General features: G+C 41.2%; 1 protein-coding gene across 3 annotated transcripts in view; it reads right to left on the bottom strand.

Moving 5' to 3' along the window:
- KYNU (kynureninase) overlaps nt 1-13658 on the bottom strand; it is a 172659-nt gene that overhangs the window by 117062 nt on the left and 41939 nt on the right. For all 3 annotated transcript variants that reach the window (XM_053282818.1, XM_053282819.1, XM_053282817.1), the window contains exon 4: nt 6655-6737. In XM_053282818.1, coding sequence (XP_053138793.1) covers nt 6655-6737 — 83 coding nt within the window. The remainder of the gene's footprint in view (nt 1-6654; nt 6738-13658) is intronic.

The raw sequence follows: 13658 nt of genomic DNA, 5'->3' as shown, positions 1-13658 counted from the left end.
AGGTACTAAACTTGCATGTTGGGGAGAAGACCATGCTAGAACTCTTTTTCCTAGCATTTAGTTTTCTGTGTAAATTAAGGTTTTGGGTGGTTTTTTTGTTTTGCTTTTTTTACTATAGAGTAGTACACTGAAAGATGCAATCCCCCACCTGCAGTTTGAAGTGGATGAGCATAGGAACATTTTTATCACCTCATCTGCTGTTTATGTCCACCAGGCCTAAACATCCTGCTGCTTTTTCCTCTTCAAATCTCCACTACAATCTGCCTTCTCTCTCTTCACCCACTGCTAAAAAACCTTCATCCCCTTCCATCTGGACTACTGGCACTTCCTTCACACTGGTCTCCCTTCCTGCTGTTGGTTATATCCAGTCTAAAATTATCTTTATATCCAGTCATAATGATAATGTGGCTCTATTCTTTATCTCATTATTGGCTCTCTGTCACTTTCCACATCCCTTTCAAGTTCCTATTCCTTTCATTTATTGATCTTTAGTGTTTTTCTTCCTGACTTTATCCGATTTCTATTTCATTGGCCCTTCTTGATCTGTCCTTATCACTCTCCCACTCTATTGCAAGCTCATGTGTTATTTGTTCTCCTTGCTGCCTCTTCCCATTCTGTCTAGCATCACACAAATTCTGCCTATGAAGATTTGGACTGCATGATCCCTAAGGGTATCTTCAGTTCCATGAACCTAGTATGTATAATGCAGCTGAACACATGTTCAAAATCCTGGTCTTTGTATAACCTGACTGATCTTCTTCCAAAGTACATCCAGGTATAAATAGAACTACTTTTCTCTTACTTACTGTTCAAAGCACAGAACAAAAATAAATGGTTAATCTGTAGTTCACCTTTAGATACATGCCAATATATCCCATATTGAATATGACACGACATTTGTCATGTAAGTCTCGGTCTCTTGTAAATGATATATTTATTAAAAGCTCTTCTTTATTGAATTTCTGGGCCCACAAAACAAGCCTTATCTATGTCCTAGGAAAATCATTATCCTTCATAGCCTGCACCGCATTTCGGAAATGATGCTTCTATGATCCAATTAATCTATTACAATATTCAAAGACAAGTATCCAGTAGACAAAATGAAGTTTGTAGTGTCTGTCTCATTACTCAGCACCACATCTCCTGGACGGCATAAGCCCCCATATGTCCTTCTTGATAAATCTTCTTTGTAATGGAAGAAAGCAGGGCTTGCAATATTCCCACCACTACTTCCACTAACTTTGGAAAGTTTTATGGTTCTGTTAGTCTGACATAGTTGTTTTCTTAGTTAGTGGAACTAACTAAGCCATTGCCATGAATGCTCATACATAACAGAGGGCAGGCGAGAAACAATGAGAGAAGCTAAGAACTCCTTTATTCTAAAAAAATCACTTTGGATGGTATTTCAAGTAACCCTTATCATTCAAAGTCACTGCAAATTGGCTCAGTATTCATTCTCTCTTCAGAAGATTCCTGGCTGGGTTCAATCGTACACCAGGAGGAATACAGTTAATCTTATCCCAATCCAAGGTGATCTGAGGTTGTAATGTACAGTATTAATAAAGTCAGGAGAAATATAAGGAAAGTTTTCTAGTTTAGTGTTATGCTTAACTTAGGAAAAGGAAACCCTCAACAATGAGAGGGTTTGGGTCTCCACTGACCTTGACTTTGCATTTCACAATGTATTTACTATTGGAGCATTCATTTAACAAGGAAATGTGTGCACATTTAATAAGCTAGGTGTTATAGAGCCATAAGACTTTAAATGGCTGAAAGAAAAGCCATTTACTGCCTTTATTCTATTCTATTTTGGAATAAATCCCACAAGACGACACTGACTTTTTGTTTTGCAGAGCTAGCTCCAGCATGTCTTCTTCCTCCCCCATAAAGTGTTAAGTATTACTAACAAAACGATGTAAAAATGTAGTTTATTTTCTCACATCAAGCCTACTAAAGGAATGCCTTTCTTTTCTCCATGCAACTGTGTTGCATTTTACTGGAGATAATACATGTACATCTTAAATACTATACTCAACAAAGAATATTGTAATAGTGTTTTATCTTGTATTTGTCCTCTTTGCCTTTCCTTCACTTTTTTAACCTAAAGGCAAAAAATGTAATTATTACCCAGTTGAGATGGTTGCCATAATGGGACCACAATTTGGAATTCTTGAAAAGATAATCTGTTCCCACTGTGAAAGAAATGCTCATTAACATTATGCAAAATCGATAAAGTGAAACTTGCCACAATAAAATCATGCTAAGACTTGGAAGCTGAATACCAAGTCACCCTTCATAACTCAGCTGTACTGTGTGTGTGTGTGTGTGTGTGTGTGTGAGAGAGAGAGAGAGAGAGATTACCTGTGCAGGGGTGGGGGAGGTTATGATAGCACTTATAACAGAAAACATAATAGCCTCTGGTGTGCAACAGAGCTGTGAAATACTGTCCAAGGCACAGCAAAACAGGTTAACAATGAGAGTGTAGAATCTAGAGGAAATATTTGTGGTATGCAAGGACAAGGCAGTGGAGTGGAATCAGGAATATTAAATGTTTAATGAAATGGATATTATGTATATAGAGACAAGTGCAGACTGCTTTTCAGTGCTCCTGCTGTGGGCTGTTTGTTAGCCCCGCCTCTACTATACTCCTGGAATACAAGTAACTGAAGCCCCATTCAAAAGCTGGCCTGGATCAAGGAATGGATTAACCAAAAACACCACAGAGAGCAAATATGCCTCCCCTGCCCCAAGTTGATAGGATATAAGCCACAGGTTTTTGTGCACAGATCTAGTGGTAGACTGCAGCTTAGTGGTACAGTACATGCTTTCCATGCAGAAGGGGCCTTCTTCAGTCTCTGTATCGCTGTTCAACAGGATCTCAGACAGCAGGGCTGGGGGGAAACTCTATTTACCTAAATACCTGGCCAGCCACACTAGACACTTGGCTAAGTAAGTGGATCCATGGTGCAACTCAGTATAACACAGAATCATTACAAACTACCGCACTACCTAAAATCTGTGCAGTGGATAACAGGAATGAGATGGTCTCCACTCAGCTTAGCCTCTGACTATGTGAGTTCATGCCTCTATACTTTATAACACCCCACTGTATTTATGGAAGGAGGGCATTAAAAATGCCAAAAGGAGAATAGAAGGAGTGCAAGACAAGCTTAAAACTTGTTTTGTCCGTCATCTTTTGCTTGAGAAATAATGCTATATTTGGCTGCATATGTGGGTCCCAAATCTAAAAGCAACCAGATTCAGGGTTGGATTTTTTTCTCCTAAGGGGAACAAGAAAAGTGTAAAACCAATTTATTGGCTGTCTAGCAGGTTTTACATTAAATTTTCTCATGTAACATTCACAGACAGTAATTGTTTTAGTTTGTTGCTATGCTGCTCTCTCTGACTTCCTTTCTTCTTGGTTAGTGTTGCTATTTTTCTGGACACCATTTCTTTTTTGAAGTGCCCAGTGAGACCTGTGGTCTAACTGAGCACTTTGCTGAAGACCAGAACTACAATCCCTCAGCAGGGAAATGAGTGTGGCAACTGCTGCCACAAAGACTAAATAGCTCTGACTCAGCCTCTAGATGAAACATGGAGCAAGAAGTTCAGGAGGTGTGGGAAAGTCACACAGTTGCAACCAGTCCCTGAATACCAAATGTTTTTGTACAGCATATCTAACAGCAGCCACACTGGCAGATGAATAAGAGGGGAACAAGCAAGGCAGGAGGATTACGCAGTAGGTGGAGGTACTACTACTCACAGTCATAGGTTAGGTCATAAAAGAACGTGGAAGGTGATGAGACTAATAATGTCAAGAAACTCAGATCATCCAGTGTAGAAACTAGTTGATCAGTTAGTGAATTGTTACTTCCTCCTCTTTCTTTCTGTTGTATTTATCTTTCTTTCAGACTGTCCACTGAGACCATACAGTCTAGACAGGTGAGCCTTTGGAGAACCTTTTTGGGGGTGGTAGAATGCACCCCTGCCACCCTGCATGCCTGCCTGCTGCCCCTGCACCTTCTTGCCTCCTGTCCCTGGCAGCAGCAGAAGGCTTACAGACCATGCCCCCTCACTAGTCCCACCCCACCCTCCCTCTAAAACCCAGGCAAGACACTCTTTGCACATCATGAGGCACCGCTGTGTGGGTTCTCCATTTTGCCTCCAGTGGCAGCAGCATTCTCCAGCCCTCACTTTCACTTGGTCTCCTTCCATCCAAGCATGGAAGGAAGCCTGGAGCAATTGCCTGGGCTCTTGTTATTAAAAGCCCCCGCTGGTGGCAGCAGCATTCTCTGTCTTCATTTTCACTGGCTCTCCTTCCTATGCTTGGAGGGAAGAAGACTCAGTGGAAACAAGGACCAGAGAATACTGCCGCCATCGGCTTACTAGCAAGGCAGTAGGGAGAGTCCAGAGGTGCATGGTGACATGCAGAAAGCATATCATCTGGACTTTGAAAGCATGGGATAGGGATGAGTCTAGCAAGGGGGCAGGAGAACATAAGAACATAAGAACAGCCCTGCTGGATCAGGCCCAAGGCCCATCTAGTCCAGCATCCTGTTTCGCACAGTGGCCCACCAGATGCCATTGGGAGCCTACAGTCAGGAGTTGAGGGCATGCCCTCTCACCTGCCATTACTCCCCTGCAACTGGTACTCAGAGGCACCCTGCCCTTGAGGCAGGAGGTGGCCTACAGCCCTCCAACTAGTAGCCATTGATAGACCTCTGCTCCATGAAGTCATTCAAACCCCTCTTAAAGCCATCCAGGTTGTTGGCTGTCACCACCTCCTGAGGCAAAGCGTTCCACAAGTGGATCACAAGGAGGATTACATGACTTCACCTGGTGGCAGGGTCAGCATGGGGTGGAGTAGTAGTATTTTTGTCAGTCCGTTGCAAGCATGTTTTGGGCTGATGCTGCTAATAACTCATATCTCCAATAAACAAAACATATTTTTCTCGTCCCCAAAGTGTTTTCTTCTCTCCCCCAAGAAAATAGTGAGGAGTTGCTCCTCAAGCATTCCCTCTATCTACCCTTGACTAACGGATAACTTTTGAAAGGTATCTTTTGAGAATATATTAAAGCATGTGTATATATTTTATTTTCCAGCTATTAAATAATTTCTCCACCAAACACACAGGAAATATATTGTTAACACAAGTTTAGCTCTACTAGGTAAGCCACTTACTATACCTAAAACATTTAAAACATTGCAATGATTGATGAGTTTCCATTTCACAACAGTAGTATAAACACAGACTGTTGCTGGTGTCTATCTTATGTTTCTTTTTAGATTGTGAGCCCTTTGGGGACAGGGATCCATCTTATTTGTTTGTTATTTCTCTGTGTAAACCGCCCTGAGCCATTTTTGGAAGGGCAGTATAGAAATTGAATGAATGAATGAATGAATCAGACGTGTTCAATTCCTAATTATCCATGGCATTATTTATATTATTATTTTTCAGAGTTGAACAAAGAAAATCCTTATTATATACTTCTGTGTCTATGTGAGTGCCTCTGTATTGGGTTAACACACAAATATATGTACAGGAAAAGAAGAGCATGGTTATGAAGCTTTTCTTTTAAAGAAAAATACATGCAGAGTACACCCATTTATCCAGCATTTGACCAGTGCTGATTGAGCAAAACAATGAAGAGAATATGAACTCTTCATATGAAATCTTTCCAGGTGGTTCATTATGGGATTTTGTTGGTATATCTGACCAATAGAGGGCAAGGTTATATCACAAAAATACTTGGCACATCTTGAAATGTTCATCCTTGGCCAAAACCAAGCGCTGAAACTCCATCCGAATTCAGTAACTATATGCAATTCCACCAAGCCAAGAGGCCCAGCTATTTGAGAATATGGGGATGAAACCAATATACAAAAGGCAAATGCATTTGTTTGGCATTCTCTGCATGTTTCCCTCAGTGTCTGTTGTGGGAATATTGCACTCAATCACAATAATTTTTGCCTTGGAAGATAAAGTACCAATTCAGTACTGTATATTCCAATAGTGTATCCACAATTGCTTTTTGTGATTGCCTTGTGAAATATGGTTACACAAGTGTAATAGTCATGTAATGAATGCTTCCTATGTGTTGTGACATTGTTAGTGATGAATGGCACAACTATTCACACCACCCTTACCTATTTCATTTCTAACTGAACTCCTCTTCTGTTCTTGCAGAATTCTTTAGACAATTTGAGAGGTAACATCAACCTTAATTTAAATCAGATTCAATTAATCTTCTGTATGCAGAGGACTTTCTTGTTATCAATTAAAAATAATCAACTAATAGCAATCGCTTTGAAAAGAAAAAAGGAATTATCACTGATTATCTGTGACTTGAAAAGACATTTGTAAAGATGCCAAGGGTTTTTGTTTTGTTTCATGCATTAGATCAAGTAGTTTACGGTGACCCCAGAACTTCACACTGCAATTAGTTTCATGATATACATTTGCTCATATATTACCATCTCTTTTACATCTTTTCACTTCAAAGCTTTAAAATACAATTTTACATCACTTACCAAGAAGGTGGTCAAACCAGAACAACTGCTGGGCTTGAAATCTTTGGAAGATATGTGCCATAATGTGAAATCTTTAAAAAGGTTACAAAGGATTTTTAAAAAATGCTTTGGACTTTTCTTACCTACAATATCAGCCATAAGCTCCACAATGCACTCATCTCCTAAAGCCCAAGGTCGTTTACCACTGAAATGACCATGAACGCCTCTGAAAGACACAATACACAAGCATCTGAAAAGGTCCCTTTGGTCTGGTTCTAACAAGAAGAACACAAGCCTCATTGTGGAGCTGGCAGAACATGAACAAAACAAGTTTATTCCATTACCATTACATAGGATCATAACAAACAAGCAATATATTTATCACTATGCAGTGTAGTTTGTACACAGGGATGGTCCTCCACTAGTGCTGAGTTTGACCTGACCTAGGGGCCATTCCCAGGGTACGTGCCAGGTGACATACCCCATGAGTTAGTTCATGCAAATCAAATTGTGAACTCACAATCCTGTGAGATCTGAAAGGCAAAAGTGCAAACTACAAACCTGCAGCTCCAAACCAGGTGTAGGGGTGCTCCTGGGAGCCCCCAAACAAGCTATCTTGGTAGCACTTAAGAAATGTTCCAGGGTAGTGAATGATATCACCACAAACAAGGAGGAAGAGCTTTGTAATAAAATTCTGTAAGTCAGCAAAGAGTTTGTAGGGGCCAGATACTTAGGAAACTCATCCAGGAGGGCCAGTCTTGTATGTATGTATGTATGTATGTATTTAATACATTTCTATACCGCCCAAAACACAAGTTCTCTGGGTGGTTTACAAAACAATAAAAAGAGCCAATAAAAATCAAAACTTTTCAACAATTAAAATTAAAAAGTTAAAACTATCAAAACACAATTAAAACAGTATCTAATAATTGTGCATTATTAGGAACTAGCTTAAGCCACTCAGAGTATCTGCATGCTAGTACTTGATTGCTTCTCTCACGCCCTGCCACAGCCCCCCTCACCTCAGAGATCTCTCTACCCTCACCTGAGCCGCACCTCTTCTCCTTCTCCTCCTCCATCTGGTTGCTTCCATCCCCTCATCCCTCTTGGTCATTCCTCCATCCCTTTACTCCATCCCCCTCACCCCTCTTGGTCACGGCTGCAGCCTTGCTGGTGCCTATTGGCCAAGCTGCAACCCGCTATCTCCAGAGACCTCCCCACCCTCACCTGGGCCCTTCCACAGGAGCAGCAGCAGCAGTGGTTGACCAGGGCCTTCCTTGCTGCCACCACCATGGCCGCTCGTTCCGCTCAGGTTGCTGACAGGCTCAGGCCCACCCCTCACGCTTCCTTGTTTCTCTCTTCCCCTCCCTTCTTTTTTTCTCTCCTCCACTCTTCCCCTCTGTCTTTCTTCGCCTCCCTTCTTTTTTCTTTCTTTCTTTCTCTCTCTCCCTTCCTGAGTTAACAGATCCTGTTCATCTTGTTTCCTCATCTAATTAGATGAGGGGAGAAAGGGGCTCTTTCCTCCTTCACGAAACCGCAGACCCCTGCCCACTATCCTTCTATATATATAGATTCTTCTCCTCTACAATCAAGATCATCTTCCGAGCAGTAACAGCTGCATTCCAACTCTCCTTAACCATCACAGGCTCCTCCTCCCTATCTGCATATGGAATCTCCACTGTCCAATCACCATGGTGCTTCTGCTTGCAAACTCTTGCATGAGCTGCCACACACAGGATTAGCCATGGATATGCCTTAGAGAATTATATATATAGATTAGCACCCCTCACAAAAGCTCACATCCTAAGATACCCCTATGGGAAATTATACCCTGTGATATCATTTATATCAGCTCAGTTGATATATCTGAAAGGGTTCCACAATAGCTTTTTATTCAGCAGCAATGTTCTCAGATGAGAGGATACATTGTGTGCTGCTGAAGTAGGGTTCCATAGGTATTTTATTTCATAGGTGTGGAATAAACACAATTACTGACAGTTTTTTCTTTTTCAGTTCTCTAATACCCTCCTTTCAAAAGCTGCCCTCACATACATGTGGTCCTACTCCTCAATTTCAAAACTAATTTCCAAGTTACCATGAAAAACTGATATAAACCTTGGACAGCAGAATATTTTATTTTTGGAAGAACAAAATATGAAAATTCAAAGCATAACAGAAGCGTGGAAAGACAGTATTAATTATCTTTACCCATATTATTATTATGGTGTAGCCTGCAGCTTTTCTTCTTTCGTGACAGCCAATATAAATTCCAAGAGACAAAAAATATTAATCCTAAAATGGTAGTTAAAGGCATATTCTTGGAGCCATTTATTCTAATCACATGGTGCTCTGTAGCCTTTGCTGATGACACAATACATCCTATTACTCTTAGGCTGTAAAACTATGTCTTCTGCATCAGAAAATTTATATCTCTGCACATTATATCACTTCATTCCTAACTCTAGTAGGCACCGGGAATTATAATTTCTAAAGATACTGTAGCTACTGGAATGCTCCTGGCATTCTGTCCTCTGTATTTTAGAAAATAATATCCCACTGACAGATGTAATTGTTGCAAGTAGCCTTTGTTTAAATGTGAAGAGGAAGCCAATAAATTAATACTTGGCAGGTGGCATCGTAATATATTAAAGAGAGTTATATAGTCGAAAGCACACAGATTCATGGGAGTGGCGGTCCTTGGCCAAGTGCTTTTGTAGGCCTCCTTAGCGACATTAGCAGCCACCATCTTTTTTAATCTAGAAAACCTAGATGCCTTGGCTAGGCTGCAACAGCCACACAGGAGCATTGCATGCACTGCCTATAGGTAAAGGGAGATGACAGCAGCCAGTAGCTGCCGAATTACCTATAGATAAATCTTGCTTTGAATCACTGCTACTGCCTTCTGTAAATATGATCTCCACAAGGATGCAGTAGCAACAGTAGCTTGGAATGTTGCTCTGTGCTGGCAGGAGCCATCTTTTATTATCATGGGCCCCTTTCATGGCTCTGGGCCCTTCACCAATGTGTGAGTTGGGCACCCCCTAATGCTGGCCCTGCTACCTGGGCATTTTTGGTCATGGAGCAGACAAATATTATTTATTATGCACTGCCTTTCTGTTTGCAAGCCACTGAGACAGCATAATTTTGTAGTACCATTGCAAAACTGAAACTGGCAGATTCGTTTTACCTTTAATTCTCCCACTGTGCTGCACATGCTGCTGGCACCCTTCCCACTTGGTTTCTTGTCTAGGTCTGTTCTTCACTAACTAGCTGTGAGGCAAGACACTACCCTACATTTGCTCAGGCCAGCATAGAAGGAAAATACAGGACATTGCAAAAAGCTGGATGGAAAAAGCACCAACAGAAATGTCTCAATAGCAGCTGAAGGACAAAAGGTTTAAAAACAAAAAAACAACCCTCTGCATTGCCACTGGCAATCTTGCTTTCCATACTATTTTGGAAGGTACTTTTAAATTGATTCATAGCTTACTAAAGTTTCTGGATGTGATTCTAGCATTTACCTGGGGCATAATCCATGAAGACATTATCTGGCACAAGTTCCCATACATTTTGATGGGGAATGTGTAGGAGAACCTCCTTCTGGTTAGTTTCCATTATCTGAGGTTATAAAAACTTTCACAACATTCTGAACTGACTTAACCACAGAACTCTCAGATGGAGATACTGATTGCGGGGGGAGGGGGTTGTGGTCATGACCCAAGAGGTGGTTTAGATCTAGACACACTATAAATAGGTTTCTGGCACAGAAAGGTCATTTCAGCAATTGATTTCCCTCTGTTAATTATCAACAAAGCAGAGGAGGTTTTAAAAATACTAAGATAGTTTGGATTGGTTAAATAGATAAATAGATTGGTTAAATAGTTAAAAAGATACAATAAATATACAATTAAAAATGGTTGTTAGAATAGTTGCTTAAAGGAACGTTCTCTGAGACTGATGTCCTTTTACAGGCTAGGTCCCACAGTCTATAACAAGGTAAAACCAAGCTTGGGCAGCCCTACCTGGGTAAGGCTGCCTGTGTGAAGTGCTGAGATCAAGGCCAATCTCAGCACTGCCTTCTCCAGTACCCCACTTTTTACTGGGGCTTTTACCTGGGTTAAAAGGTGTGATCGTGCTTTTTACCCAGGTCTGGGGTCATGTGCAGAGGTGCTCTTACTCCGGTCAAAGTCCAGGGCCCTCACAGCCCCTGCCCCCGCTTCTCTTTAGTTTGCCCTAGGTGGTGTGGTTGCCTGGCCAAGCGTGATGATGCTTAATTTGCAGGGGAGGGGGGCCTTCAAAGGCCTTTAGGTCCAGGCTCCAAAGTTACCTAGGTGCACCTCTGGTCATGTGAATGCTTGGGCTGCACACAGTGAATGCTCAGGCTGCTCTAGGCGCCCGGCTCATGGGGGAATCCCACAATGCACCTCACTGCTTGTGCAATGCATTTTGGGATTCCTGGAGGCTGAGACTCATTTTCCCGGCCTCCAGTGAGCCACACTGCTTGGAGCAGCGCAGACTGTGTGGGTGAGTAACAGCATGCCAAAGAGGAGATTGGCAATCATCTGGGGGGAAGGTAGGTTCATTTCTGCCTTCCCCCTTGCTGGCCCTCCCCACCCCTTTTATGGTCATTTGAATGACCTTATGGAGTAATATTAATCTGAAACTAGAGGAAGTCAGGCCAGTTTTTGGTTTTTTTAAAAAAACCTCTAAGTCCTTTTTTTACCTTTCCATGTAGTGTTGGTAAAATGAGTAAGAGAATAGGCAATAGTTTCATATTCTCAAATATTAGGAATACTGATGAAGCAGAGCTCTAGAAATGGCCTTGAAATAAACAAATATGGCACCCTAATGTACCCACTCATCAAATTATACATAATTCATCACATCATTTACACATCATTCATCAATCCCTGGCCAGATCTCTCTTTCTTGACTTCCATCCTGAAATGTTTGTGGCCCATGAAAAATTATCACCATTTCACAAAGGGGTTGTGGGTGATACCTGAACATAGGTAAGTCCATAAGTAAGTGGGATGTAGAAAATAACATCATATGTAAGGGTTTTGACAAGGCTCAGATTAAACCCAGGCTTCTGCAACACACACTATTTCTTCTATGAGCCTTTTCAAGACTGAAAGGAAAAGACATAACGAAAAGAAAAACATGAGACTGGGCTTGTATAAATTATGTTTGGAGATGATGGTGGTGGTGATAGTGAGTGTAACAATCATGCCCCTTTTACTTTTAAACTCACCATCACAACAGGCCCATCACTGACAAAATGAAGGAAATGTAATTAACTGCTTTATAAGAGAGATTGGTGCTATGGTAAAGCTTTATAGTCAATGGCTGACATCCTGACAAAATTACTCATTAGCACTACTCAGGAGTTACTCTGAAAGACTTACTATATTTCAGCAGGACTTCCTCTCATAAATTTAGTCAGGATGTCTGCCACTGTATTTCTTAAGGATACCAGCAATATGTGTGTGTGTGTGTGTATATATATATATATAAATAAATCATTAACTCTTCTTTGCTAAATTACATAGCACGAGTCTTCTCTGCTTTCACATTGCAAAAATCCAATTCACCAATTCCAGAGATGAATCACCAAGTAACTATGAGATAGTGACAATCTTCAGTTACTCCCTACTGACTACTAGGAATTTATTCTAGAAGCAAATGGTTCCTAATGGATTTCTCACAGGTCTTCAGTCTCCCATTTCTTAATTTTGTACTGAATTTTGTGTGCTGATTTTTCTAAATATAATATAGCAATAGCACTTAGCAATAGCACTTACATTTATATACCACTCTATAGCCGGAGCCCTCTAAGCGGTTTACAATGATTTAGCATATTGCCCCCAACATTCTGGGTACTCATTTTACTGACCTCGGAAGGATGGAAGGCTGAGTCAACCTTGAGCCCCTGGTCAGGATCGAACTTGTAACCTTCTGGTTACAGGGCGGCAGTTTTACCACTGCGCCACCAGGGGCTCTTTTCTCTGCTTTTCTCTGAGTGTTCTATTTTGGTCTGGCCTTATTTTGATTTTTTCTGTTTCTTTAGACATATTTCAGATAACAGTTGTATTGCCTGTGTGCTTCTGATATTTTCCCAAAAAGATACTTTGGCCAATGTTTATATTTTTGCAACTGGTCTTTTTGGAATTGTTCCTTCCGTGTACATGATCTGAATTGAACTAATGAGAGAGCCAGTGTGGTGTAGTGGTTAGAGTGCTGGACTAAGACCGGGGAGACCCGAGTTCAAACCCCCATTCAGCCATGATACTTGCTGGGTGACTCTGAGCCAGTCACTTCTCTCTCAGCCTAACCTACTTCACAGGGTTGTTGTGAGGAAAAACATCAGTACACCACTCTTGTCTCCTTGGAGGAAGAGCGGGATATAAATGTAATAAATAAATAAATAATGTTGATCTACGTTTTTGTTGTATTTGTGTGCAAATCTGTTGGATGTAGTTACTTGTGTTGTCAATGTGCTTCAGCATAGGAAACACCATAGTCACTATTTGTCTTTATGAGTGAAACATAAAGACAATTGTCTTTATGAACCACCACTTCTCTGTGAATGAAAATAAGAATACAGACAGACACATTTAAGTGGGGTGGGAACTGTTTAAAGACACAGAGTGAGCAGAAGGGGAGGGGAAAGCAATTTTTTCCTCCTCTTCCCTCCTTCTAAAAGTTGCTTGCACTTCCAGGACTATGTCCCTGAGGCCTATGTGACGCTCAGGGACAATTTTTGCAAGCAAAAATGGCTTTTTGAGGGGGGAAGAGAAGCAAAAATAAATGTTTCTCTCCTGTCACCCTCTGCACATACAGAAGAAGCCTTAAGCACAGCCATTCTCCAGCTACTCTGCAAGCCTCCTGCCCTTCTTCCATCCTTGAACCATTGCTGAATATGTGAGCTATATTCTTCTTTGGCAAAACAAATGCCCAGGAATGTAGTGGATGTTGTTCTTAAACCATTTCTACTACACTTCAGAATGTTTATCTGTCTGTCTTCACTCAAATTCCTTCACTGTCATCAAGACAAGCATACGTAAGGCAGAAAAAAATGAGCCAATGAAGAGACAAGGTGTGGAAGATGAAATATTACCTTTCCTGGCTCATCTGAATGGAGAAG

The sequence above is a fragment of the Hemicordylus capensis genome, chromosome 1 (genome assembly GCF_027244095.1).
Source record: "Hemicordylus capensis ecotype Gifberg chromosome 1, rHemCap1.1.pri, whole genome shotgun sequence".
In the NCBI taxonomy this organism is placed as follows: Eukaryota; Metazoa; Chordata; class Lepidosauria; order Squamata; family Cordylidae; genus Hemicordylus; species Hemicordylus capensis.
The sequence above is the reverse complement of the archived record's forward strand: the minus strand, read 5'-3'. Positions and strand labels throughout refer to the sequence as shown.